This window comes from Cnephaeus nilssonii, assembly GCF_951640355.1.
Source record: "Cnephaeus nilssonii genome assembly, chromosome: 19".
In the NCBI taxonomy this organism is placed as follows: domain Eukaryota; kingdom Metazoa; phylum Chordata; class Mammalia; order Chiroptera; family Vespertilionidae; genus Cnephaeus; species Cnephaeus nilssonii.
Genome location: NC_137090.1, coordinates 10,748,377 through 10,774,442, shown reverse-complemented (window position 1 = coordinate 10,774,442; position 26,066 = coordinate 10,748,377). Strand labels below are relative to the sequence as shown.

The 26,066-nt window shown below is 43.1% G+C and overlaps 1 protein-coding gene across 1 annotated transcript; it reads right to left on the bottom strand.

Annotated features, from left to right (window-relative positions):
• Positions 1 to 291: 291 nt before the first annotated feature.
• On the bottom strand, positions 292 to 24,306 carry CALCOCO2 (calcium binding and coiled-coil domain 2). Its single transcript, XM_079797150.1, has 13 exons — positions 24,231 to 24,306; positions 18,525 to 18,713; positions 14,146 to 14,248; positions 13,858 to 13,991; positions 12,928 to 13,053; positions 9,036 to 9,124; positions 8,578 to 8,647; positions 8,302 to 8,424; positions 7,815 to 7,901; positions 4,799 to 4,894; positions 2,873 to 3,008; positions 1,824 to 1,852; positions 292 to 1,342 (listed from the first exon to the last, which is right to left on the bottom strand). The coding sequence occupies exons 2-13, from the start codon at positions 18,702 to 18,704 to the stop codon at positions 1,166 to 1,168; spliced, it is 1,350 nt and encodes a 449-aa protein (XP_079653276.1). The 5' UTR covers positions 18,705 to 18,713; positions 24,231 to 24,306; the 3' UTR covers positions 292 to 1,165.
• Between the last annotated feature and the right edge of the window lie 1,760 nt (positions 24,307 to 26,066).

The window sequence follows — 26,066 nt, the reverse complement described above, 5'->3', positions numbered from 1 at the left end:
GAGAAACATCGATGCCAGAGCATAACATCGATTGGCTGCCTCCTGCATATCCCCTACTGGGGATCGAGCCCAAACCGAGGCATGTGCCCTGACCAGGAACTGAACTGGCAACCTTTCAGTGCACGGACAATGCTCAACCAACTGAGCCACACCGGCCAGAGCTCTAGGATTAGTCTTGATGTCACATCTGATTCTAGGGAGAGGGAGAGATAGAGACATCTATGATTGGTGAGGTTCATAATTCCCACAATTCTTTTGATTATGCTTTTACCATAAGCTTAAAAATAAAAGACCATAAACTCAAGATTTTAAATTACCAAAGTTCTTAAAAAAGAGGACTAGTTTATTTTTAGTATTAAAGAGGTTAACATTAGTTCTCATTATTCTGACTCATCCATAATGAAAGTCACCAGCTTACAAAGTTGCAAACCCATAGTTTCTAACAACTCCCACTAATTGTTAAAGACTTACAACAATAAATGTTATGTGCATAGAAAAGAGCAAAGAGTAGAAAATGCCAATCAGAGGTATCCAGAGAGAAAGAAGGTTTTCTGTGACTGAAATAATATTTCATGTCCATGGTTCCGGAATAAGGCGCTTCTATTAGGAGCTGAGAAATCGTTGGTATCCCAACTGGATGCCTGAGTTCTCTGCCATGCCATTTTTGGCCAGCCTAATGCAATCAGTTGGAGAAAGAGGCTTGAAGAAGAGCAGGAAGAAATGCTCAACTTCTGATCAATCTCCAGCTCCAAGGGTAGGACTGAAGACTGAGTACAAATATACTCAAGGCTTGACCTTGAATGGCTGTGGGACAACTTGGAAAACAAACCACTTTGTATTTGAGTCAAACCTGTTCTGAATAGCCAGGGTGCTTCTATTCCAGGGCCCTTGTACTGGCAATCCTTGGAAAAACGGGCATCATAGGTGAGAGGCTGATATAGCTAGCGTTCTGTGATTTAAAAGGTCATAGCCCACACAGATGGAAGTAAGAGCCCTTAACACTATCCTTTAGATTATTGACATGATTCTACCTTTAGGGCAGCAGGACTGAGTAAATCCTTAATGATTTCAGGTTAGGCAGGCTCTTGTGTCATAACCATAGTAGAAGCTATCGGTTCTACTCTATAGAATCTATGTGCAGTATAGCTCCAGGAGGCTGGGTCACTTAGAGACTGTGGCAGAACACATGGTCTTCAAAGATTTGCTCTTCGTTTGGTGAGAAGCTCTTGTCACAAATTGGACAATTCAAAGACAGGGTCTGAATGGGCTGCAGCTGCGAGATGTGATCAAAAACGTCGTCAGCAAGGTTTGATTTGCAGGTGGGACACTTCTTGATGGAGCGCTGGGAGCAAGAACAAAGAGGTCGGTAAGAATGTAGGCTGTATGTGGCGGAGACAATGTCTACCTTCTTTTCCACGCTCTCCTCAGCATCTAGCATAATGCTTGGCACATGGTAGGTGCTCAAGTTCACATCTGGAGAGGCTCCCTGGGCTTTCTCTAACCCCAGGATTGAAAGGCCCTAAAGTTGCTGAAGCAGTCAAATAGCTTCCAGTCTGGAAGGGGCCCCCGACATACCTTGTTTGGCTAGCTGCCTAGTTCACACCTCCTTCCTAATCTTGTACCAAACCCAACTCACAATGGAGACCTGGAGCAGGATGTTGATGGATAAACTGTGCCTCCTTCTCCCACCTCAACAGGCTGCAGCTGACCTCAGGAGTTACCAACATGACCCAGTTTCCCTGTGGTTCTCCCATGAACTGAAGCAGAGAGGGAAATTTCCTCAAGGATTGGATGTGGTCAATCTCATGATTCAAAATACTTACCAGGCTGGGGGCAGAACTTTCTTGGATGCCTGAGGGTCATAAAAAAGATTTCATTCAATGAGAAAATATCACCCCCAGATCTCTACCCCAGTACATGTGTTTTAGCAGCTGTTTTTTGTAACCCCCATATTTCCCTTTCTCCCCACTGCCTCTGACTGTCTATCTCTTTTATAAACCATTTACTTCTGATAGAGGTCAATAAGGGGGGAAAAATGAAAAAATAATGAAGTGGCCTTTTCAATAGCCATGTATGTTACATAATCAGAAAAAAAAATCTATTTTCAGTGGGTGGCAAATGAGATTTTAATAAAAACAGTAACAATTTAACAAGGAGACAGCCTGAGAATAGATTTTAAGACTGAATCCATGTAGTTGTTTTACAAATAAAGTACTCACAAATATTTAAAAGGAAAAATAAACGTGTACCCCTGCCTGTTGCAAAGATCTGATTGTGACTCTTGAGAGAACATGACTGCTTTAAACTTCCAGAAAATGAGGTCTCAGGTCACTTTTGAAGACAAAAGAGGGACGTTCCCGGTTTGGTAAGGACACCTGACCCCTGGTCCATGAGAGACCAGAGTGGTTGTCACCCCCATTTCCTGTCATCCACACCCCCAGGGGTCACTGTGGAGCACACTCCTGCTGCCCTTGGTCAGGCCATCAGGTGGCTGATGTAATGCTCATTTCTGGGTGGCACTGCCCGCCTCTTGTGCTTTCATTTCCAAATCTTAATTAGCCTCCTCAGCTTTGCATGTGTATATCTTCTACACAGAGACAGTTCCCTGATTTATATATTTGGAATATAGCCACGGGACTCAATTTGTGTCTGCTGCTTCTAGGCGAATGATCTGATTTGCGTCTTCTAGATTCAGATTTATTTCTCAATTAACACTTCTCGCCTGGCAATCTTTCTACTGGGTCCTCAGCTTCTGCCCAGCAAGACTTAACAATGAGACTGGTCTTCATTAGCATCTCAGACACACAAAAATTGAGTCGGGGAAAGGGATGGCGGCAGGGGTCTTTCAGCTCCAACGGCAAAGCTGTCTTACCAGAATATGGGTTTCCAAAGACAAGTCCTGGGTTTTGTCCTGCACCTCCTTGATCTGAAGTAGGCGCTTGAAACGGCAGAGAGTCAAAATCCAGACCCATGTAACTCATCAATCTGATGTTATCCCTCTTCAAAAGCTAAGGACAGAAGATTTAGAGCAACATGTTGAAAGACAACAACAAAGAATGGCCTCAACCAACTGGCAAAAGGGTGCCCATTACAGGTTAGCTCTTAATAAACAATGTGGCACTGAAGAGCCGCGGACATGATAAACCACGATTCTTGAGAAGGGAAAGAAGCAGCCTCCGGGACTCTGAAGATCTGAGTTAAGATCTGAATTTAAAAGCATACCAAATTCTGTTTCGATTAACGTAAAAAAGAATTTAAAATCTCTAAACACATGCAAACTGAAGGAGGTACAAAAGTTGTATGGATATATGAGGCTGGCAGGAGCTATGTTAAGATTGAAATTGTTGTACATTATTGGGAGCAAAATGCTTCTTTTTAGTCTCCTTCCTAAAACAATTTTCTTACACAATGTAAATATTAATCTGATATAGTTTTCCCTTCTTTGTTTTATCCCATCCAATGGATATCCCAACAGAGAGAGTGAGAGGGAGGAAGGTAAGAGGGAGGGAGGAGATGAGAGAGAAAGAACGAGAATAAGCTACAAGGGGGACAGAGAGCACTGGAAGTTCTTTAAAAAGAAAATTAGTGTACTGCTCCATAACATCTTAAGAGGACTTTACTATAGCTCTTAGCAAAGCTCCCAAATATCAGGCCTTTTCCTTCTTGTGCTAAATTGTGTGCATACTCGCCCTCTACCCCTGCCTGGCCCCATTGGATTATTCCAGGAAAATAGGGATTTCAAAGTAAAGTGTATTTGTCTAAATGAAGAGGTTGAGAATGACAGGGCCAGAAATAGACTCCAAATGCCTTTTACAATACTGAAACACACTGGAATAAATAGTAAAATCAAAAGTAGAAATGACTGCTTAGAGGCATAGCCCAGAAGGGTTACAGAGAAGTTAGAGAAGGGGAACTACTGGAGGTGTATGGCAGACCTAGAGGGAGTAGCCAGAAGGCATGGCATGAGAATGGCTTCAAGTGCAACCACTTCATTTGCTGTCAGCATCCTCAATTAGTCAATTAATAATAATCTGTGTTTAACACAGCAGAAAATACCGGTTGGATGAATGAATGAACAGATGAATGAATGAATGAATGAATGAATGCAGTTATTAGGAGCCTACCATGGGTACAGGACTGGTACAGACCACCACTTCTGCTCCTGGTTTGGCAGCAGAGGAAAAAAGAAAAAGTTGTGCTGAGGGAAAGGGGTTCCTCACTAGCATAAAAGTGACACAGGATATTACCCTCCAAAGACAACACTTACAATCTCGCTGAAGATAAAACCAAAAATAGTAAGTTAGATCACCATCAAAGCTGTTCCTTTCAGGTTGACTGTTGCCATGCCAAACAAGTTTGTTATAGAACAGAGAGAGGACTTTGTGGTAGATCGGGAAACCAGATTAAATTTACTTTGTTTAGCAGCATGTGCCTCCCCCACTGTCCCAGAATGGGCTCTTTTATTTAACTTATTTAGTTATATTTATTTTTTAATCTTCACCTAAGGATATATTTTTTCCCCATTGATTTTTTTAGAGAGTGGAGGGAGTAGAAGAAAGAGAGAGCGAGACAGAGAGAGAAAGATCAACATGAGAAAGACATATCTATTGGTTGCCTCCTGCCCGAGCCTGGGATTGACTGGGAATCAAACCCGAAACCCTCAGGTCCCCAGGCCGATGCTCTAACCACTGAGCAACCAACAGGGCTATTTAACTTTATTTTATCACCGTACCTCTGGTTCACCCTGCTCCTTCCCCTTAAAATCTTGGGAGTTTTCTACCCTCATTTACATACTCACATCATTTTCTCCTTCCAATCTCTCTTTCTCTCTCTGCAGAACAGTACATATCATCTTGTCCTCACTCAGCCTTTTTGACAGGTCAAAGTTCTGGTCCTGTCAATAATTAAAAAAAAAAATTAGGATTAGGATCATATATGATAATTTGGACCCACGGTGGGATAAAACAAGATCGCAGAGGTTTTAGCTTTTCAAAGTGTTGGGATCGAGGTGGGGGAGGGAACTGGAGTAGGGAGGAGTACTATAGAGCAGATGTAACTAATAGAAAAGTGACTTAAAATGCCCGAAGGCCTGGGCGAGCATCCAGGTGCCGGTTTCTTCTGGTTTATAAGTGACCAAAAGAGAGAAACAGTTTGGGGGGAACCTCAAGACTGACTTATCAGAGTTAGGGATAAATGGAGCCTTGTTTAACCCCACCCAGCAATGGAAACAATCATCTCTGTCTTGAATAAACATCTCAGTCAATGCAGCCTGAAGCTTTTAGGGTTAGGTTGGCCTGACTCCCTCCCAGTGTGAAAACAGGCATCTGGACTCAAGTTACAGTGAGGAAGAAGAATCTGAGCAGGAATTTATTCAAGGCTACCGGGAACCCACACGGGGATGCTGGGCTTGATGTTGCCCTGACTAGTTTATGAATCCCAAACTCCTAGGCATGCTTCAGAGCTTTCCATCTCCTACCTACACGTATCCACATTCCCATACCTCACAGAAACACTTAGCTAATCCTACTAATTGTGGAGTTTTTCCTAAGATTTTTTATTTGAATGCTGGTGCTCAAACTGCTGTGCGCTTCTAGACAACCCTGAGGTAGTAACGCCAGAGGGGCTCCCCGATGACACTGCTGACTGCAGGCCCCTGGCTTCCCATCCCCATTGGCTCCTGCTGGCTCTTCCAGCCCTGCTTCACTTCCTCAAAGAGCAGGCATAAGGAAGGGCTCTCCGAATCTGCTCAGAAATCTGCCCAGTGGTTACAAAAATCCTCCCTGAGGCCCATGGCTGGGCTGGGCCTGTATTTCCAGGAATTCCCAGGCTGGTTTCTGGCCACACACTCCATCCCTCCTCTTCTTAGCACAAAGATAAATCTCTCTCCTTAACGAGGGTGCACAACCCTCGGGGTGTGTCTGAGAGCCACACACATTCACACCCCTTGCTTCCTGGGCCCCTTGTCTCGTCACCTACCAGTACGGCAGCCCTGAGTTGCCTGATCTGTCTGTGGAGTCATTGACTCTTTGTACTTCTCGAAGAAACAGGTGACTCTACCCGGCCTCTACCTTTGCCCTTAGCAAGTCCACCTCTTGTACTAACTGCTCTTCCACTGCTGTTTTCTTGTTCCTCGGCCCCTGGAGTGTAAGAGACAAGAGTCCTCATAGGTAGGGGCCTTTTGGATGCATTAGGAATAAAGAATTCGTTTTAGCCGGGGAGCCCCTGGATCTTGCAAAATATCCCATGAAAACCGAGAAAACCCATAGCTGCCACAAGAAGGTTCAAATCTTTGGATGGTTCTAGATTATTTAAAACAGTAATTTCTTTGCTACATTAGAGGTCACAAACTCAAATATGTAACATAATTGAAGGAAGGAGTTGAATGCAATGAAACAGTGAAGACAGCAAATGGAGAAGACATGACCCATCTAAAGGGTGCAGCAGCTACTCAGCTCCAGATGTGGGCTCAATGTGTCCAGATCCTCAAATTTTTCTTTTCTTTTTTTTTAAAAAATATATTTTATTGATTTTTTATAGAGAGGAAGGGAGAGGGATAGAGTTAGAAACATTGATGAGAGAGAAACATCGATAAGCTGCCTCCTGCACACCTCCTACTGGGGATGTGCCTGCAACCAAGGTACATGTCCTTGACCGGAATTGAACCTGGGACCCTTTCAGTCCGCAGGCCGATGCTCTATCCACTGAGCTAAACTGGTTAGGGCAAGATCCTCTAATTTTTCAATGGAAGCTGGAATACAATTTTTAATGGGAAAGATTCCCATTTTTCAAGTATTAGTAACTAACTCAATTTTTAAAAAAACATCATCTGGGCCAAATAAAACATTTCTGTTAGCTAAACTTAACCTATGAACTGATGATTTACAAACTTTGTTCTACTCTTCATTAGGCTAAAATATACAGTATCGTATATATAGTAGTAAGTACTCAATAACTAACTGATTAGATAATGACTGACTGAGTAAATGATGCATATATAATGAGTTATAATTCCAGTAGTTGGATAGGCTCCAGACATCAGGATTTCTCATGTTCTTACATCAATTCAGAAAATGGGGCTCCTAGGCACCTGTCATCATCATGAGGCCTCTTTTCCAATAATATATTATAGAAAATTATTAGTCAATTAGGCTAGCATTACCCTTATACTATAGCTCAGAATAATTTATAATGATGACAACTGACAATATTATATCAATTGTAACAAATTTTTTTGACTGCTGTAATATTTTCCAATCATAGAGCTCAACTTTATAATCATTTGTCTGCCTGCACAATAGCTCTTTAAGAAGGGAATTCCTGTCCGGCTGGCATGGCTCAGTGGTTGAGCGTTGACCTATGAACCAGGAGGTCACTTTTCAATTTCCAGTCAGGGCACAAGCCCAGGTTGGCGGACTTGATCCCCAGTGTGGGGTGTGCAGGAGGCAGCCATTCAATGACACTCTCTCATCACTGATGTTTCTATCGCTCTCTACCTCTCCCTTCCTCTCTGAAATCAATAAAAATATATTTAAAAAAAAAAAGGGAATTCCTAGCCCAAGGCTCTATTTACTACAACTTGTCATAAAGTTTACCTTCCAATATTCTTTTCTCATTCATCACACATTAAAATACCTACCTCTCCTAAACATTTTGTACATAACAAATTCTCTATCCTTCTGGGTAGATTGCAAAACGTCCAGAGGTAAGCGCTATTCTCATCTCTGCTTATTTATCCTGTCCATCACCTGAGTGTAGACCCTATCCCTTCCTTTTTGCAGGCTCCCTCCCATGTAGCCCTCCAAAGATAGACATGCCGTTAACTCCTGCTGTTTCTTCGTTGCAATAGCTTCTTGCTGCTTCAGCTCCTCCATTGTCTTCTCTAGCTTCTGCTGGTGCTTCCTCTGCACAAAAACAGATTTTAGTATCACTGCTAGAAACACACACACACGCACTCACACACACACTCACACACACACACTCTCACACACACACACACACACACACACACACACACACACACTCAGTCACACACACACACACACACACACACACACACACACTCACACACACACTCTCAGTCACTGGGGAAGGGCCTGCCCAGCTAATGAGCAAGCAGGATGCAGAGAAAGAAGCAAGCCTTCTCTTATTAGTTTCTGAGAACAGCCATGAGATACCTCTTTCAGATGGCTTCCTCTGAGACCTTCCCCAGAGCCAGTGATATCCAGGTATATGATAAAGAAAGAACAATGTATATGTTTTCTCCTAAATGACAAAAAATTATATGTTTTTTCATGACTCTACCTGTTCCATTAAACTGAGAAAGAGCTGGCCATTTTCCTTTTTCAGACATTCCAACTGCTCTGTCTTATCTTGAGCTTCCTGAACAAGCTTCTCCATTTCTTTCTCTTGAGTTGACAGCTGTGCCTAAAGCAAAAATAGTAAATACAACAAAGATATAAAGAAGGAAAGCTAACCAGGAACAATGCTTTGTAATGTGCAAAACATCAAGAAATGTGTGTTCCTCCGGCCGGTGTGGCTCAGTGGCTGAGCACTGGGCAAAGGTTTGCCGTCACCTACCTGAAGCTGATCCACTCTGACTCCCATCTTCGCGTTTTCTGAGGACATCTTCTGGTTTTGTTCTTTCAGTCTGCGGAGGTGGAGATGACTATGTGAAATATATGCTGATGCCTGCTGGCTCCCCCAGGCCTTAAATGATTTAAGGCTGCCTGGGCCCTAACCCTCCAAATTTTTTTAAAATCCGTTAGTCTCTTCTTCAGTCCTGTTTTGGCTTCCTGACCTCAAAGTGCAGGGATCCGACACTTCACGTTAACACGTGAATTTAGGTCATTTCTCCTTACCATTCTGACACAAAATTCTCTAACCTGGAAGCAAAGAGATCATGACTCGAAGGGGAGAACCACACCCCTCAATGCCATAATAGGAAGACTGTAGTCTAACAAATTCTAGAAATCTAATCTGACCTCCTAAGGGTGCCTATCAGATGGCAGTTCCTCACATGCAAGGATCGCACTCACTGTAGCAGCTCTGTCTCCCAACTGTCCTTCTGCTCCTTCACTTTCTGTTCCAACTTCTTGTTGATGCTCTTTAAGGTTTCTAGCTCCTCCTATAGATTGAAATGTCAAAGGCACAAACCATTTCTAAGACAGTTTTAATATCTCAGGCAGCCAACAAATATTTATTGAGCACGTATTGCATGTCTGGCATAGCATAGCATAACAGTGAATAAAATATCCAAGTAAAAGGGTTTCTCATATTCAAATATTCTTAATACGTTCTTTTTTTTAAAATATATTTTATTGATTTTTTTACAGAGAGGAAGGGAGAGGGACAGAGAGCTAGAAACATCAATGAGAGAGAAACATCGACCAGCTGCCTCCTGCACACCCCCTACCGGGGATGTGCCCGCAACCAATGTACATGCCCTTGACCGGAATCGAACCTGGGACCTTTCAGTCCGTAGGCTGATGCTCTATCCACTGAGCCAAACCGGTTTCGGCAATACGTTCTTTCCATATTAAAAATGTATCTACCTTAATTTCTCTTCCACTGGAGCATACATTTGCCCATTAATTCATTAAACAAATATTTAATAAGCGCCTACTGCACACCAGACACTGTCTGGCATTGCAGACCCAGCAGTGGATAAAATAATATTGCTTTTCTCCTAGGAATGCACATTCAATAAATTCAGAAAGCCACATATGTAATTAAAAAATGTTAGTAGCTACATTAAAAAAAGTAAAAAGAAACATGAAATTAATTTTACCACTAGTAAATTTAACCCAATAGATCTAAAATATTGTTTCAAAATGTAAACAATAAAAAGAATTTTACACTTTTTTCAGACAAAGTCTTCAAAATCCGGAAAGTATTTTAGGCTTACAGCATATCACAATATGCCACATTTCACATGGGGCAAGTGGCCACCATATTCGTCCTAAACATTTGTTTTTCTTTCCCAGTGCCTTCTGAACTGAATCAATTCTTGTGTGTAAATAACAACTATTTGTTTTTAGCTCTAAGATGGGAAAAGTTTGTTTATAGACTTCTAAAAAGTCATTTTTTTTCCTGTTTAACAAATTGTAGTTAAGCCCTAGCTGGTTTGGCTCAGTGGATAGAGCATTGGCCTGAGGAATGAAGGGTCCTGGGTCCGATTCTGGGCCAGGGCACATGCCCAGGTTGTGGACTTGATCCCCAGGAGGCAGCCGATCAACGATTCTCTCTCATCATTGATGTTTCTATCTCTCTCTACCTCTCCCTTCCTCTCTGAAATCAATAAAAATATATTTTTTAAAAATTGTAGTAGCCCTGGCTGGTTTGGCTCAGTGGATAAGAGCATTAGCCTGTGGACTGAAGGGTCCCGGGTTTGATTCCTGTCAAGGGCATGTACCTCGGTTGCAGGCTCTATCCCTGGTAGGGGGTGTGCAGGAGGCAGCCAATCGGTGGTTCTCTCTCATCACTGATATTTCTCTCTCTTTCTCCTCTCTGAAATCAATAAAAAATATATATATAAAAAATTGTAGTAAAATATACTTGGCATAAAATTTACTATCTTAACCATCTGAGCACCCAGTTCAGTGATATTAAGAACATTCACATTGTTGTGCAACCATCACTCCATCCACCCACAGGACTCTTTTCATCTTGCAGAACTGAAGCTCTGAACCCATTAAACACTAACTCCCCTTTCCCCTCCCCCACCTCCTGGCAGCACCATTCTACTTCCTGTCTCTATGACACCGACTACTCGAGGTACCTCGTATAACTGGAATCTTATGGTATCCATCTCTCTGTGTCTGACCCACTTTTCCCAGCATAATGTCCTCAAGGTTCATCCATGTTGCAGTATGTATCAGAATTTCCTGTCCTTTTAAAGCTGAACAATATTCCATTGTATGACCATGCCACGACACGTCTCGCCTAGCTATCTATCTGTCACTGATACCTGGGCTGCTCTCACCCTTTGGCCATTGCAAAAAATGCTGTTATGGACATGGTACTAGTATCTCTGGGAAAAAACAGGGAGGGAAACTGAGGCTCATCAGAGATGTTAAGAAATTTCTTCTGGCTCATCAAACAGTGGGAGAACCAGCCCGTGTGACTCCAAAGACAAGGTTCCTAACCATTGTATGATCCTGTCTCCAAAAACATAAAAAAATATCTGAGTGCAAATCCCAGCTCGTTCCAAAGCCACAAAATATGACATTGAGCAAGTCACCTACCTCTCAGAGCTGTGAGGCTGTTTTAAGAATTAAGTGAAGCCCTGACCGGTTTGGCTCAGTGGATGGAGCATCAGCCTGCGGACTAAAGGGTCCCAGGTTCGATTCCGGTCAAGGGCATGTACCTTGGTTGCGGGCACATCCCCAGTGGGGAGTGTACAGGAGGCAGGTGATCAATGTTTCTCTCTCATCGATGTTTCTACCTCTCTATCGCTCTCCCTTCCTCTCTGTAAAAAATCAATTAAAAAAAATTTTTTAAAAAAGTTGTTTCTAAAAAAAAAAAAAAAAAAAGAATTAAGTGAAGTGATGTGCTTAATTATAGTGCCAGGCACAGAGCAGGTGCTGAATAAATATTGGCTTTGCTATCTTTATAATAACCAGTAGCAAGTACATAGGAGAGCGAATCCAAGAACCCAGACCCTCTGATTCCTTGGCTAGAATCTGGTAGATAGGCTGTAAAGCTCCTGGCCAGATGCTGGTTCTTGACAGCCGAGTTGTGAGTTATGCCTATGTCACCTTTAATAAATATATCTTTTTTATTTTATTTAAAAAATATTTTTATTGATTTTAGAGAGGAAGGGAGGAGGAGATAGAAACATCAATGATGAGAATCATTGATTAGTTGCCTCCTGCACGCCCTCTTCTGGGGATCGAGCCCACAACCTGGGTATGTGCCCTGACTGGGAATCGAACTGTGACCTCCTGGTTCATAGATCGACATTCCACCATTGAGCCACACTGACCGGGCTAGTTTATAGTCTTTAGAGAAAACTTTCACTTCAGCTTCTAGCATTATCAACTCTCATTCACCACCGGCTGATTTGAAAAGAAGTTACAAAGAGTTTAGATAACCCACAACCTTACTTTATTACTGCTCTTCTCTCTCTTTTTTTTTTTTTAAATATATTTTATTGATTTTTTACAGAGAGGAAGGGAGAGGGATAGAGAGTTAGAAACATCGATGAGAAACATCAATCAGCTGCCTCCTGCACACCCCCTAATGGGGATGTGCCAGCAACCAAGGTACATGCCCTTGACTGGAATCGAACCTGGGACCCTTCAGTCCACAGGCCAATGCTCTATCCACTGAGCCAAACCTGTCAGGGCTACTGCTCTTCTCTTGATGTCCACGTTCTAGCTCATCAAAGCAAATTATTTCTAACTAGAGGCCCAATGCACGAAATTTGTGCAAGAGTAGGCCCTTGAAGCCCCAGCTGTCTCAGCCCTCACAGCCACCCCGGCTGCTGCCTTGGCCCTGCCTCAGCCCTCGTAGCCCCGGCTTCGTCCGGAAGGCGGTGTGGATGGTCATTCCACTGTTCGGCCATTTGGTTGATTTGCATATTACACTTTTATTATTATAGATTATAAACAGGCAATGAAAAGAAGTAGTCAGACTGCATGGGTCTGAATCCTGGCTCCATCACTGATTAGCTATATAAGAGATTACTTAACTCCCCTAAGCCTTCGGTAATTCATCTATAAAATTGGGGTAATAATAGTACATATTCCAAAAGTTTGCCATGAAGTTTAAATAAAATGATCCACATAAAACTTTTAACACTATGCCTATTCAAAGTTATTAGTATAAGGGAGTGAGATCACAAGCAAAACAGAAAATGGTGCTGGACTGGCTAAGAGGCACCATCCAATTCCATACTCCAAAGCCACCTTTAGCCAACAGCCATACCTGCTTTTTTTGGAGCTCAGCCTGCATGTCTGAGTTCTGCTTCTGGAGGCTGACACAGCTGTCCTTCAGCTCCTGGTTTTCTTTGCGAAGCTCATTGTTGTGTTGCTCAATCTCTTCCACCTCACCCTACAAAAGAGCATTCTATAAACTCCTATTTGACCCTTTGTAGCTCAATGGATATTCAAATCCTTGTAGCAGAAAATTCCCATAGCCTGGGATAGAGAAAGTATGAATGGCTCCCACTCACTGTAGTGATATCTCTGTACCCCAAATGGGAGCAGCCCCTCAATATGTAAGGAAGACAGTAATAGATGTATGTCTGTATAAACTGCAGTACTGAGCCTGCCATCATTACCAAGAAGAAAGAGAAACAAAATTAAGGCCCTGTAAAGTGAAAAGGGGGAATGACAGAAGAATGTAGACTCTTCTCACAAACACTTAGTATTGCTTGTCTCTCTCATGGACTTAGCTCTTTGAGGCCACCGACAGTGTTTTAACTGATAGTACAGTGCATCCCTAGTGCCTACCATTGTACTAGATGGACAGTAGGTGTCCTGTTAAGTAAGTGAATCTAATACTCGTGCATGACAGGCTCTGTGTAGAACTGAGAGATCCAAGAAGAATAGTTAGTGCATTTCTCCTCAAATGAGCTTATCAATTTACTGTGGTGATAAGGTGTGGAGGTGGGGAAAATTAAGAAAATAACTGAATGCTAACTGAGCTACACTAGTTTTAGAGAAAGGAGAAATCACTTATGATTCTTGCTAATGCTCCTAAGTCATTCTGAAGTGGGTCTGAGTGAGTACTGTATAAATTATTCTCAATAGTATCTGTTTGACAGTCATTAAGGCTTTTTTACTCAAATCCCTCCCTATCCTAGAATTACTACTCTTACTGGCGGGAAGTGATAGAGGTGAGATATTTACAGACCTGAGTGGTAACAACCAGGATGTCCTCCTCGTTTTCTGGACGGAACTGGAAAGGGATACTTGCTCCCCGGACCACACCATCCTGATCCACGTAGCAGAACTGGTAATACTCATCATCCTTGGGCAGGTAATAAGCTGAAAACACAATATGATTTGTAATCCAAAATAAGGTCTATTCAGAAAACTAAAAATCGGGAAGTCTTTTATCTGCTCTAGAAAGCCCAAGATCAATGAAATAAATTAGTCTTGGCTACTGTTTTCAACACCTTTTACCCACTATTTTTCTCACCTTTGAATTGTACTTCCTGCTGTTTGGTTGATATGTTGTTTGGGTCAACGGGCAAAGTAACCCACATGAAGGTGTAATATTCACGAGTTGTCTTCCATCCCACCTGCAATGACAAGAGGCTCCCATTCAGCATCTGCAAGTGCTCAGGGGAAATCCTTATTTGGGCTATGTTTCTCAAAGTGTGCTTACCTTTTATTTATGTTGAAAGACAATAGAATGAGTGGACAAAATCCACTCACCATGGATCAAATCTTATTTTTTGACCTATGACAACCATGTATGATAAAATGTCTGACACAACTAAAATTTAGCAAACACACACAGAGTCCAAAATACCTGTCTTAGAAGGAAACAAAAACTGATCACTCAACATCTGGTACAAGAATTCCAAAAATTGTATCTCTAAGTCAGACACATAACCGGGAGTGATGGGAAGAAGTTCTGGGATTGTGAACCTGGATCCTGCTATCTTCTTACAAAGTTTCTTGGAACTTCACCAGAAAGCGCTTTTGATCTGTCCTCTCCCTTGGTTTGTCCTTTCCTGTGTCCAGTTCAGTCTTATCACTTACACCAACATGGTTATACTACTGCATTTTTTTAAAATGGATTTTTTGAATAATGTGCATGTTGGGGATGGAGGAGGAGGAGGCTTCTTAGATTACAAGGCACCACATAGCCGAGTCCAGTCTATATAGTTTTCATTTCTTTAGTGTTCTTCTTAATGCATGCTTAATGAAGGCTTTTTGGTGCTAAAAAGAATAACAATCTGATATCATAAAGGCCTCTTCTAGGTACTGAATGCAGTAAGTCATAAGATAGAAGGATACTGTAAAATATGCCGCAGAGCAGACAGCTGGCTACGTGGAACATATTCTCACTAAATGTGAAGAGGAGTACAAGATGGCTCAAATTGTATCTCGGAGATAAGAGGACACCAGGGAATAGAAAGGGAGCCATTGTGTCTCCAAGGGGAGAACACTCAGCAAATGAGAAGCAAAATTACATTTATTGCCATATTTTGACCCTGCCTGAGCCCAGTGGGGAGAAAAAGAACTGAAAATAAATTCCATTTTTCCATATTAAGGAATCGGAGCAGGGTTGAAAAGGCCACACTGAAAGCTCATCAGAACACACTGGGCATATTTTAGTGTCTCATTAATACACACCCCATTGCTGTAAGCATCTCACAGCCACTGCAGAGTGCGGCGGAGCAGGAAGCAGGAATTTTATGGAGTCTTCATTCACTTCCTGTAGTTTCTTAATGTACTGTGACCAAAATATCATCAGGAAAAGCCTAAGAATTACTGCCGCCTTGGAGCAAGAAAACAACTTCTAGCTACCTGCGATTTCTGTCCCTGGCTCCTCCACCTGAGTAGTCCTGGTCCCAGCCTGCCTCTCGTGGTATTTCCCCTCTGAAACCTTGGAGGCATTTACATGCTCAGGTAAAGGAGAGTGTGGAGCTCAGGACTAGACACTGAAGGAAGGAAAGCTGACTCCCACTCACTTTAAGCTCCATCATTGGTGGTAGCTTTTGCAATGTTGAGAAGATGTAGCATACTGCACATTCAAAAACATTTCATGAATGCCTACTTGGTGCCAGGAAGCACTTGGTGACGTGGACTTGAGGGATATGATTAAGAACACACTGAAAAGCCTGGCTGGTGTGGCTCAGTGGTTGAGAGTCGACCTTGAACCAGGAGGTCATGGTTCGATTCCCAGTCAGGGCACATGCCCGGGTTGCAGGCTCGATCCCCAGTGTGGGGTGTGCAGGAGACAGCCGATCAATGATTCTTTCGCATTATTGATGTTTCTCTCCCTCTCCCTTCCTCTCTGAAATCCATAAAAATATTTTTTAAAAAACACACTGAAAGAACACTGGAAAGCTTTAGAAGTGAGACACAAAAGACAAAAGTTTAGAGTTGACTTTTAGTTCTCTAATTTACCATTTGTTGTTCAAAGGAAGAAAGGAGAAGAAGCAGAGGTTTGTATGTCAAACAAATTTTCTTTACCCCTTACTCATTGGGAGGTCTTGGGAAAGTATGACTTATCTCAGGGGCTGCTGTGCTGTGAGGATTAAATTAGAAAGCACACACACACAACCTCATCAAAGGCCTAGCACATTGTGTATTCTCAAAAAGTTTGCATTCTTTATTAGTCTTAAAACTTTCAGGCTTCAGGGTAGGTGTTCAAATCAATAGCTCCATGGACATGAACATTAGAGGCCTTTCTTTGGATTGACTATTTCCTTACTGAGGCCTGGCAATACCTCTGAAATGCATGAAGCATTCCAAATGCAGATGCATTTTTTAAAATGTCTTTAAACACGTCTTTTGAAAAAGCTTGACTTTCATTTGGTTTATGGGCAAGTCTTCACTGGAAGTTGCTAAGTGCTTGGGGAACACAACCAGTCTAAGCTGAACAGAAACATAACAAAAAAGTTACAGATTACACTACGAACTCTAATAAGTACTTTTTGAATCCTCTTTTTTATAATCTACTAGAAGCCAGGTGCACAACATTTGTACAATTGGGGGGTGGTCCCCTCAGCCCAGCCTGAGCCCTTTAGCAGTCCAGGAGCCCTCGGGGGATGTCCGACTGACGGCTTAGGCCCGCTCCCTAAGCCACAGTCAGACATCCTTAGTGCTGCCGCGGAGGGTCCCGCCACCACCGCTGCACTCACCAGCCCTCAGCCTGGCTTGTAGCTGAGTGGTGCTCCCCCTGTGGGAGCGCACTGACCACCAGGGGGCGGTTTCTGCATTGAACATCTGCCCCCTGGTGGTCAGTGCGCGTCATAGTGACCTGTCATTCTGCCATTTGGTTGATTTGCATATTACCCTTTTATTATATAGGATATCTGCACTATCCAATATGATAGCCACTAGCCACATAAGGCTATTTAATTTTAAGTTAGTTAAAATTAAATAACATTTAATATCCAGTTACTCAGCCAAACTAGCCACATTTTATTTATTTATTTATTTATTTATTTATTTATTTATTTATTTTGCTGTTTCTTTTGTCTCTTTTTAATTTTTATTCATTTCAGAGAGGAAGGGAAAGGGAGAGAGAGATAGAAACATCAATGATGAGAGAGAATCATTGCTTGGCTGCCTCCTGCATGCCCCCTACTGGGGATAGAGCCCGCAACCCGGGCATGTGCCCTTGACTGGAATTGAACCCGGGACCCTTCAGTGACAGGCCGACACCCTATCCACTGAGCCAAACCGGCTAGGGCCACACTAACCACATTTTAAATGCTCAATAGCCACATGTGGCTAGAGACTACTGGACTGGACAACGAAGGTATAGCTCCATTGTACTAAGTTCTACCTTACCTGTGGGGAGGATAAAACAACTATTATCTTCTTTACAAAATAGGAAACACTCTGGTGTGTCAGTTTTCTGTGTTAGGACATCTTTTAGTCTAAGATTTCAGCCTCCTGCAGGCTCCGGAGATATCATGCTACCTGCCAGTGTCCCTCTGGTTGTCTGTCCCTGCCTCGAAACACCAGCTGCCCTGGCTCCAGCAATTAGCTTGGAATTTCAAACAATTAGGGGAAAGTAAGTTAGTGGGCGATGTAAATAAGCACCAGCTCCTTCACAGTGTGGTCAGGAATGTCTGAGTTCAGGATGAACAGCACTGGCAAACAAGCACATGACATACTGTGGTGTCAAAACAAAGGTCACAGACATTGGAACTCAGCAGTATAAATTACTTAAATGTGACCTTTGTTTCCCGTCTCTGGAAATAGGAAGATTTGTCATTATGATGTGTGTGTGTGACAGATAAAGACACAGATGAGGGGAGAAGCCGAGATAGAGAGCAAGTTGACTCTAATAAAGAAGTAGCATTTCTGTACTTGAACTGACAGGGTGATTAGACATTAGAAGAGGCCACTAAGGGAGCTCATAAACCTTCTGCTCTGGGAAATCTTTACAAAGAAGAAAGACACACTTATTCAGGAACAAACTTAGATGTAGGATGCCAAACCAGGCAACTTCTCAACATCCTTTCCAGATTTGTAATACTCGTATTAAAACAAATTAAACACTCTACTAAGTAAGAAAAGAAAGTCACAGAAATGATGTAAGGGGACAATATCCCTGTCAAGTCACAGATGAACATTTCAAAATAGGATAATTTGTAAAAATTTACATTTGGTCTTTGAAAGCACAATACAACTCGGGGATTGTATGATTTGCCACCTTATTTTCACTTGGGTCTCAAGGCACATGTTGGTGTGTGAAGGGGGAAGTGCTGGAGAGCTTCGTTCAGGACTTTAACATTGGCCAGATATAACATGCAAAATGCTTGTAACCCACGGTAATGAAGATTCACCTCTAGTTCCCAGTCACTTGGTACTAAAGGAACTACTTACTCTAAAGATTCCAATCCAATCCTTTCGACGGGGAGTGAATTGCTGGGTGAGGGTGTAATAGCATGTGACATCCCCTCCAGGAACATAGAACTTCTCCACACTGTTAAAGATGACCTGAGAGAAGTGACAGTGGTCCAGCAAGACAGCTGATGTGGGCGGGTCTCCTTCTGTCTCCTCCATGGCGGGGTCCTGTTATGAGATATGGGATAGAATACAGCTCAGAGGGAGTTGTCTGAAATGGTGGCCATTTCTGGCTCTCACCCAGGGAACATTCTGTTAGAGACAAGTCAGGAAAAGCAAAAAGCAGCCTGACTAGTACTGAAATCATACAACCTGCTTTTGGTTTCACTTTGAGCCATTTTGCATTCCTAACTTCCTTTGCTGTAAGAAATTCCTGAGAATATCTTTGACCTCTTCACCACAGGCACCACCATGCTCACATACCCTTGTTCTCTGCTCATAGCTAGTTTGTTCACCTTCTTCTACATGCCTTAAATAAGTGAGGCAGCCCAGAGGAAAGCAGCTGGAGCTGGGAATTGTAAGATATAGATTCTAGATTTTTCATCCCAATAAGCCCTGTGACTTTCGGAATACCAATTTCTCTAGATTTCAACTTCTCCATTCAATTCCACTTACTATCCTATAATCATCAGACCCTTCCATATATTAAGGCACTCTTCTAGGAACTGGGGATGAGTGCTGGAAGGATGATAGGGATGAGAGAAGGAGACTATTTGACATGTGATGGTGACAAGCATAGGTTCTGTGATCAGAATGGTAGAGTTCAAATGCCAACTTCACCACCAATTATATGTGTGACCTTTACTTAATCACTGGGCTCTATGCCTGTTTCCTTAATCTATAAAATGGGGCTAATCACATCTACTTCATTCGGTTTTTCGGAGCATGAACTGAAATAATGTAGTGTCCAGTCTCTAAATCAGTACTTGCCATAGAGTAGACACTTCACACAAAGTAGACATGTTGAATGACAGAATAAAGTACTTAGCATAGAGTTTATATAAAAAAAGGGTTTAACAGATGTTACTGAATTACTACTGCTGTGGGTTTTTTTCCCCTTCTGACACAGTGTTTGCCCTCACAATGGGCCCCAACCCAATATGGAAGTTAGATGAGTAAACAAGTGACAGCCAAATGGATGGTATAAGGGCAAAATCTCTTAAATTCAAAAGGAGAAGACATGCGACTGTTTAGGAAAATGAAGGAAAGTTTCGGGGAGTGAGTAGAATCCTAGATAAGGCCCTCAAGGAAGATTAGGATTTTGACTAATGGCTTTGAGGTGAGGAAATACCAGGAATGAAACAGCATGCAAAAGAGCAAAGAAACAGAAAAATGCAGCCCATGTTTGGAGGACAGCAAGCGAGTTTGGATCCCTATCTATAAAATGGAGATAATAAACTTTCTAGGTCACAGTACAGATAAAATGTGATCAAGGATGGGAAACAATTTGGGAGGTAAAAGCAGTACATAAAAGAAACACACTCAGTCTTTTGAACTTCCGAGACTTGATATTTCTTATCCCTTAAAAGCTACATGTCCTGACTTCTAAATGCCTCCCTGGTCTAACATGTAGTGAATCCATGATTTGCAACCCAGAATTTTATCAGGAAATAAAAACAATATTGCATTTCTACACAGCAGATGAAGAAAGAGCTGTACATGTGCAAACATTATATGATACCTTACAAGCTCAGCTGTTGGAAGACTGCATACTAGTACACGCATATACACAATTTAAAATAAGTAAGTACAATAATAAAAAAAAGACAGTAGTTCTTCTAGCCCTGCCCCACTTTACTTTTCCTGGTTTTATTTTGAACTCTAAGCAACCAGGCCAGTTTTTCCATAGAAAAGCCAAGGCGACTTTGAGGCACTGAACTATCAATTCTTGGGATTGAGTTTAATTAAAAAAAAAAAAAAGTATTGGCTTTCTGGTTTGTGACACAGTTTAACCACATCCTCAATCTCAAACCTCAGATCAGTTTTTCTAAGGAAGCGAGAGATCATGTTGCAGTCTAGGTCAGGACTTGTTCCTCGTGATAAGCTGCTGCCTGCGTGAGCTCTTAGATGAGGGAGGGCAGGACGTTTTCTCAGCCTTCAGACCCTTCTCTTCCCTAGTGGTCTCCAGTCATCCTGGGGCCAGCGTATCTCCTGTCATGTAACATGACTTCCTCTGTCTTTTGACTATGGATCTGAACAGTCAGGTAAGAGGGACTTCAGGATCTCAATTAACCCAAGTACCATACTCCCTGTTCTTTTTCTTCATAACACAGTCACCACTGCACACACAACATAATGCCTACCTTGTAGTGATTGCTAATTGAGCATTCATTGTATAAATGAATGAATGAGATATATGCATGTAATTCATCAAAAAATGAAAGGTGGTGAATGGTGGTGGGACTAATTTTTTTTTTTAAGTCCTGCTCTATTTTGTTGGATACTCTTGGAGGAGCAGCTGTTTCCCAGCTTTCTCTTTTCTAAAATAGGGTAAGGAGATGATAATCTCCAAGTGCTTCATCAATTCTTGGTATAGCTGGTTCAGCTGGTAGAGCTGGTTCAAGTGGCATGGTGCCAAAAAAACAGAAGGCACAGATTTGATTTCCTGAAGGACCCATAAAATTGACACTCCATTACCCACCTTCCACACATTCAAACTCTCAGCTGCTTTGCAAATGGATGCTACTGTGAAAGACAAGACCAGCTAATGGCATGGGGGCTGGGTTCAGCCTCTCTTTCCTTACTAGAAAAACAATCTATACATTAGCTCATGAACAGAAGGTCACTGATGAAAGGTCAGGATATATGTTCAAAACGACATGGAAGAGCTCATGTCAAAGCTTGAGTGCAGCCCAGCCGCTGTGGCTCAGTGGTTGAGGGTTGACCTATGAACCAGGAGGTCACGGTTCAATTGCGGGTCAGGGCACATGCCCGTGTTTCTGGCTCGATCTACAGTAGGGGGCATGCAGGAGGCAGCTGATCAATGATTCTCTCTCATCATTGATGTTTCTCTCTCACTCTCCCTCTCCCTTCCTCTCTGAAATCACTAAAAATATATTAAAAAAAAAAAAAGCTTGAGTGCATAGCCAATGGATACTTTCTTATCTTTCATCTGAAAATCTAATAATCTATCTGGAAAAGTCAACAGTCTTGGTTACTTGCTTATTAAAAATGTAAGACTCCATAAAGTTACCCATTTCAGTGATCCCATCACCTTCCCAGAAGGTCCCAGCAGGCACCCAAGGGCACTCTGGGTTTTTGGAACTCAGACATTCTTAAAATAAAAACTATCCTCTGCCAAGCCTGTGCAAGGGGCTGAGGAGGCAGGTAGAGCAGAAAACAGCAGTGGTTTCCCTGGCCTGCCTCTTACCAAAGCTGAGGATGGAAAGGCCATGGGCAAGCCTAGAGCATGACCTTGCCAATCTAAGCTGGGCCAGTGACGATACCTCATTCGACTTTTCCTGGAAGGAAGACATCAACTGATTTTTAAGGTCAGAGATCCTAATAGCCTTTCCTCCCACCCGGTGATAAAATTCCCTGGGGAAAGCAAACCCACATTAATTTAATTTCTTCATCCTTCTGCTTTCTTAACTTCCTAAATGATTAGCAACTAGAAAATGGACGAACTAATTTGAGTCCCACTCCTGGCCCAGGAAGAGATGCTTTCACAGAAATACCCTTAGAGAACACTGACAATAGATACACTGGATTTGTAGATGGCATGAGACAGTAAACAAAAACAAAGACACGGTCACTGGTCCTCAAACTATTAAGCCACTTACTGTAATTCAGATTTTCCAAGTTCATTTTAGTTCCTTACCTAGAGTCTTTCAGAGTGCCCTAGAAAAATTTTATGCCCCCAGGAGGCTTTACATGGTACTCATTAACAACTGACTGGATTGGCTGCCCAGCTCCTTCTCAGCAGGCCCTCATCCCACATCCCATACCACCAGTGCCAGCAGTACCAGGGAAGAACACAAACATAGTTCTTGGACATAAGATGCAGGCAACCATAAGGAACTGTGAAAAGCTCTAGGCTGTGTACTAAATCTCCATTGAACTCTACTGAGATTTTACACTTTTCCCTTTAAAGGGGTGACCATGCTAACTCCTGAAGTGACCAGTGATCGTGTTTGGAGTGTAGTGGAAATGGGACTAGGCTAGGAGCCGGGGCACCTGGGTTCCTGTCTTAGTTCTGCCACTAACAAGCTCTGAGATCCTGGCCAAGTCACACTACCTCCTTTGAGGCCTCAGTTTGCTCATCCATAAAATGCACAGATCAGGCTAGAAGATTTCCAAGAAACGTGGCAGCTATAATGATGACCCTAAGTGAAAGAAAAAGGAATTCAAAGAGGATATTTTAACTGTCTTCCCATCTAGGAAAATAAGGAAGCATGGCATTATATCAATAAGCACTGTCAAATGTTTTTAAAGAGCCCTCGATGTACTAGCTGACTTGAAAGAGAATACAACCTGTTAGTGCTACGGAACTCTTACTGACCGCCTTTCCCGGGGTCCTTGCCACTCCACAGCTGTCATATCTGCTTAAGGGTAGAGTTTCAGGTAGAGGCCTTCTGAAAAGTCACCCGGTATTCTTTAAGCATGTTGCTCTACCCTATCTACGAAGACCTGCTGCTTCAAACGGTTTTTGCAATAGTGGAGATAAGTTAGAATATACAGCCGTCCTCGAATAACGTTGTTTTGTTCAACATCATTTAGTCCTCCTGTCGATAAGATGCAGTAGGAACTTAACTCTTGTGTATATCAATTAGCCTCTGGTAAAACTGGCTTGCCTATACAACGTTTGGCTTAACCCTTTGCACTCACTTGCTTTTTTCTCGATTCCTTTATTCTAATGCTAACCGTGTCGAGTCACACTCGACATCCGAGTGCAAATTAAAGTTGCAGAACCTAGGACAACGCTAAGTGACGGTTTACTGTGTAGCATCAGTATTATTCTATTCAGCTCCGCCACTTGTTGGCTGGCATCAGGAGCAAGAATCCAAGTGAGAGAAAAAAGGTAACGTGCTCGGTTGAATTACAACGTGAGTGGAAACAATTAGCCCCCCAGCTAAAGTGGCCTGGTGGTGGCAGTGGGAGGGGCGGTGGGAGATCGACAGCAAAGAAGCAGGTCACTCCACTCCTGCTCCTCCTTCTCGGGTGCCCGGAACGCCTCCTCCAATTACAGAGGCCTCACCTGCAGGAAAGGGGTTTCGGGGATCAAGCCTAGTCACAGGGAAAATGAGGCCCAAAGGGAAAGTAGGGAGACGGCGCAGGGCCCCGCCTCCGCCTCCACGCACACAACGAAGACGCCGAGGGCTAGGATTAAGGAATCGCCAGGACTTCCGCCCGCGGGAGGGGTGTGATGCTGTGACGTCAGGACCCTCAGTCCCGTCAGAGGGACCCCCTGCTGCCCACGGAGTCTCCCACCCGGCCACCAGCACTGACGCCCGGCCTGGCTCGGGAGAAAACTGTCCCTCAGCCCTCCGAGGCCGCGGAAAGCGCTCCAGGGGCCCCCTGACGCCACTCCCACGGACTGTCTCCCTAGACAGATGGGAGGAGGCGGAAACCGAAACCGGTAGCACCTTTACCACTCACGGTACTTCCTCAGCACTGCACGTCTGATTTTGGGGAACCCGAGGGCCCAACTGCCACCAACTGCCCTCCTTCACCCCAGGGACTCACCAGGGGTAGCAGCCGGCGACGACGCCACAGGACCGGGTAGGGGAGAGGGGCGGAGCCAAAAACCCAAGGGAGCGCTGATCCCGCCCGCCCCCGCCCACAAGTCACATTGATCAGAAGCCCCGCCCCCACGCGGTGCTTGCTGGGACTTGTAGTGTTCCGATGACTGGGCTCCAGGGGATCTTCAGGGATCTCATCCTAAGGAGCTTATTTTTTCCTCTAAAACAAGCCACTTACTTACCTTAAAATTTTTTTTCAAACTTTATTTCTTTCAGTTTTGAATGAGAAAGCTCCATATCTTCGAATGGCCATTGAGAGGTCATCTTCATTTTTCTCCTGCCTCCACATAGCACTTCACTAAGAGTCTTGTAGATGAGACCCTCTTTGACATTTAATCATGCTTCCCACCAACCCCTAAAGGAGACCCAACAATCTGCCAGGTGCCCCAGAGTTTGTGTTTCATCATCCCCTCCCCCCCCCTTTTTTTAATCCTTATTCACGGACATGCTTAGAGAGAGGAAGTGAGAACCAGAGAGAGAAACATCCATCGGTTGCCTTCTGTACGTGACTGGCGATCAGACCAAAACCCAGATATGTACCCTGACTGGGAATGGAACTGGCAACCCTTTGGTGTTCAGAATGACACTCAACCAACCGAGCCACTCCGGCCAGGCATCATTTCCTTTCTATAAAGAAATGATCCTTTAGCATTAACTCTGTCGAGGTAGTACTCTTTTTTTTTTTTTTTTTTTTGAGGTAGTACTCTTCCCAGCTGCTAAGAATTAACTCAGCAAGAATCCTGCTAAGTCACCTTAGAGAGAATTCCCTTTAATATCTGAGCAATCCCTGGCTTACCTTTAGCAAGAATCCTTCTTACCCTCGGTGTCTCCTCCTTTTCATAATCTTCTTTCTTTCTTTTTTAAATTAAAAAAAAGTATTGATTAATTTTAGAGAGAAAGGGAGAGAGAGAAACACACATTTGTTGTTCCACTTATTTACACATTCATTGGTGTATTGGGACTTTGGGGAGGTTACTCTAACCACCTGAGCTCCCTGGCCAGGGCCCCTTTCAGTAATTTTCATCCACTTGTCCTTATTGTATTTACTAGTAGAGTTGAGCACAATTTCTCTTCCCTATTGTAATGTCCCCATTGCAATAGTCCTGGATAAAGTCTTTCTTACCATTTTCATAAGGGCCAGAATAGTTATTTCTTCAACACTGCACATGCTATCTCTGAAAGGTTAAAAACAGAAGTGCCCCTCCTCCAAGGAGTGGCATCCGAAGTTATGCCCCTGAGGCCACTTTAGGTTTCAGTCAGGAGACTGAGCATTCCTGATTCTGCCTTCTCACAAGACTGGTGACATTCAACTGAGGTGAATGGATGGTGAGGAGTGAGTAAACCAGGGAGTGAGGCTTCTGTTGAAAGTTCAAATCACCTTCTGAGTTACTAAAATAATACTCTTCCACTTAAAACTCTGTCCTCAAGGGACAAGTGCTGTCAGTATTCTGGATATGTTTCCTTTAATTTTACTTACTAGCTTTTTAAAAAAACTTTATTGACTTTTTACAGAGAAGAAGGGAGAGGGAAAGAGAGTTAGAAACACCGATGAGAGAGAATCATCAGTCAGCTGCCTCCTGCACACCCCCTATTGGGGATGTGCCTGCAAGTAAGGTACATGCCCTCGACCGGAATCGAACCTGGGACCTTTCAGTCCGCAGGCCGACGCTCTATCCACTGAGCCAAACCGGTTTTGGCCTTACTAGCTTTTTAAAAACCACTGAGAACTGACACCTCCTACACCCACATAAGCTTACTGTCTACATTAACATGACAACTA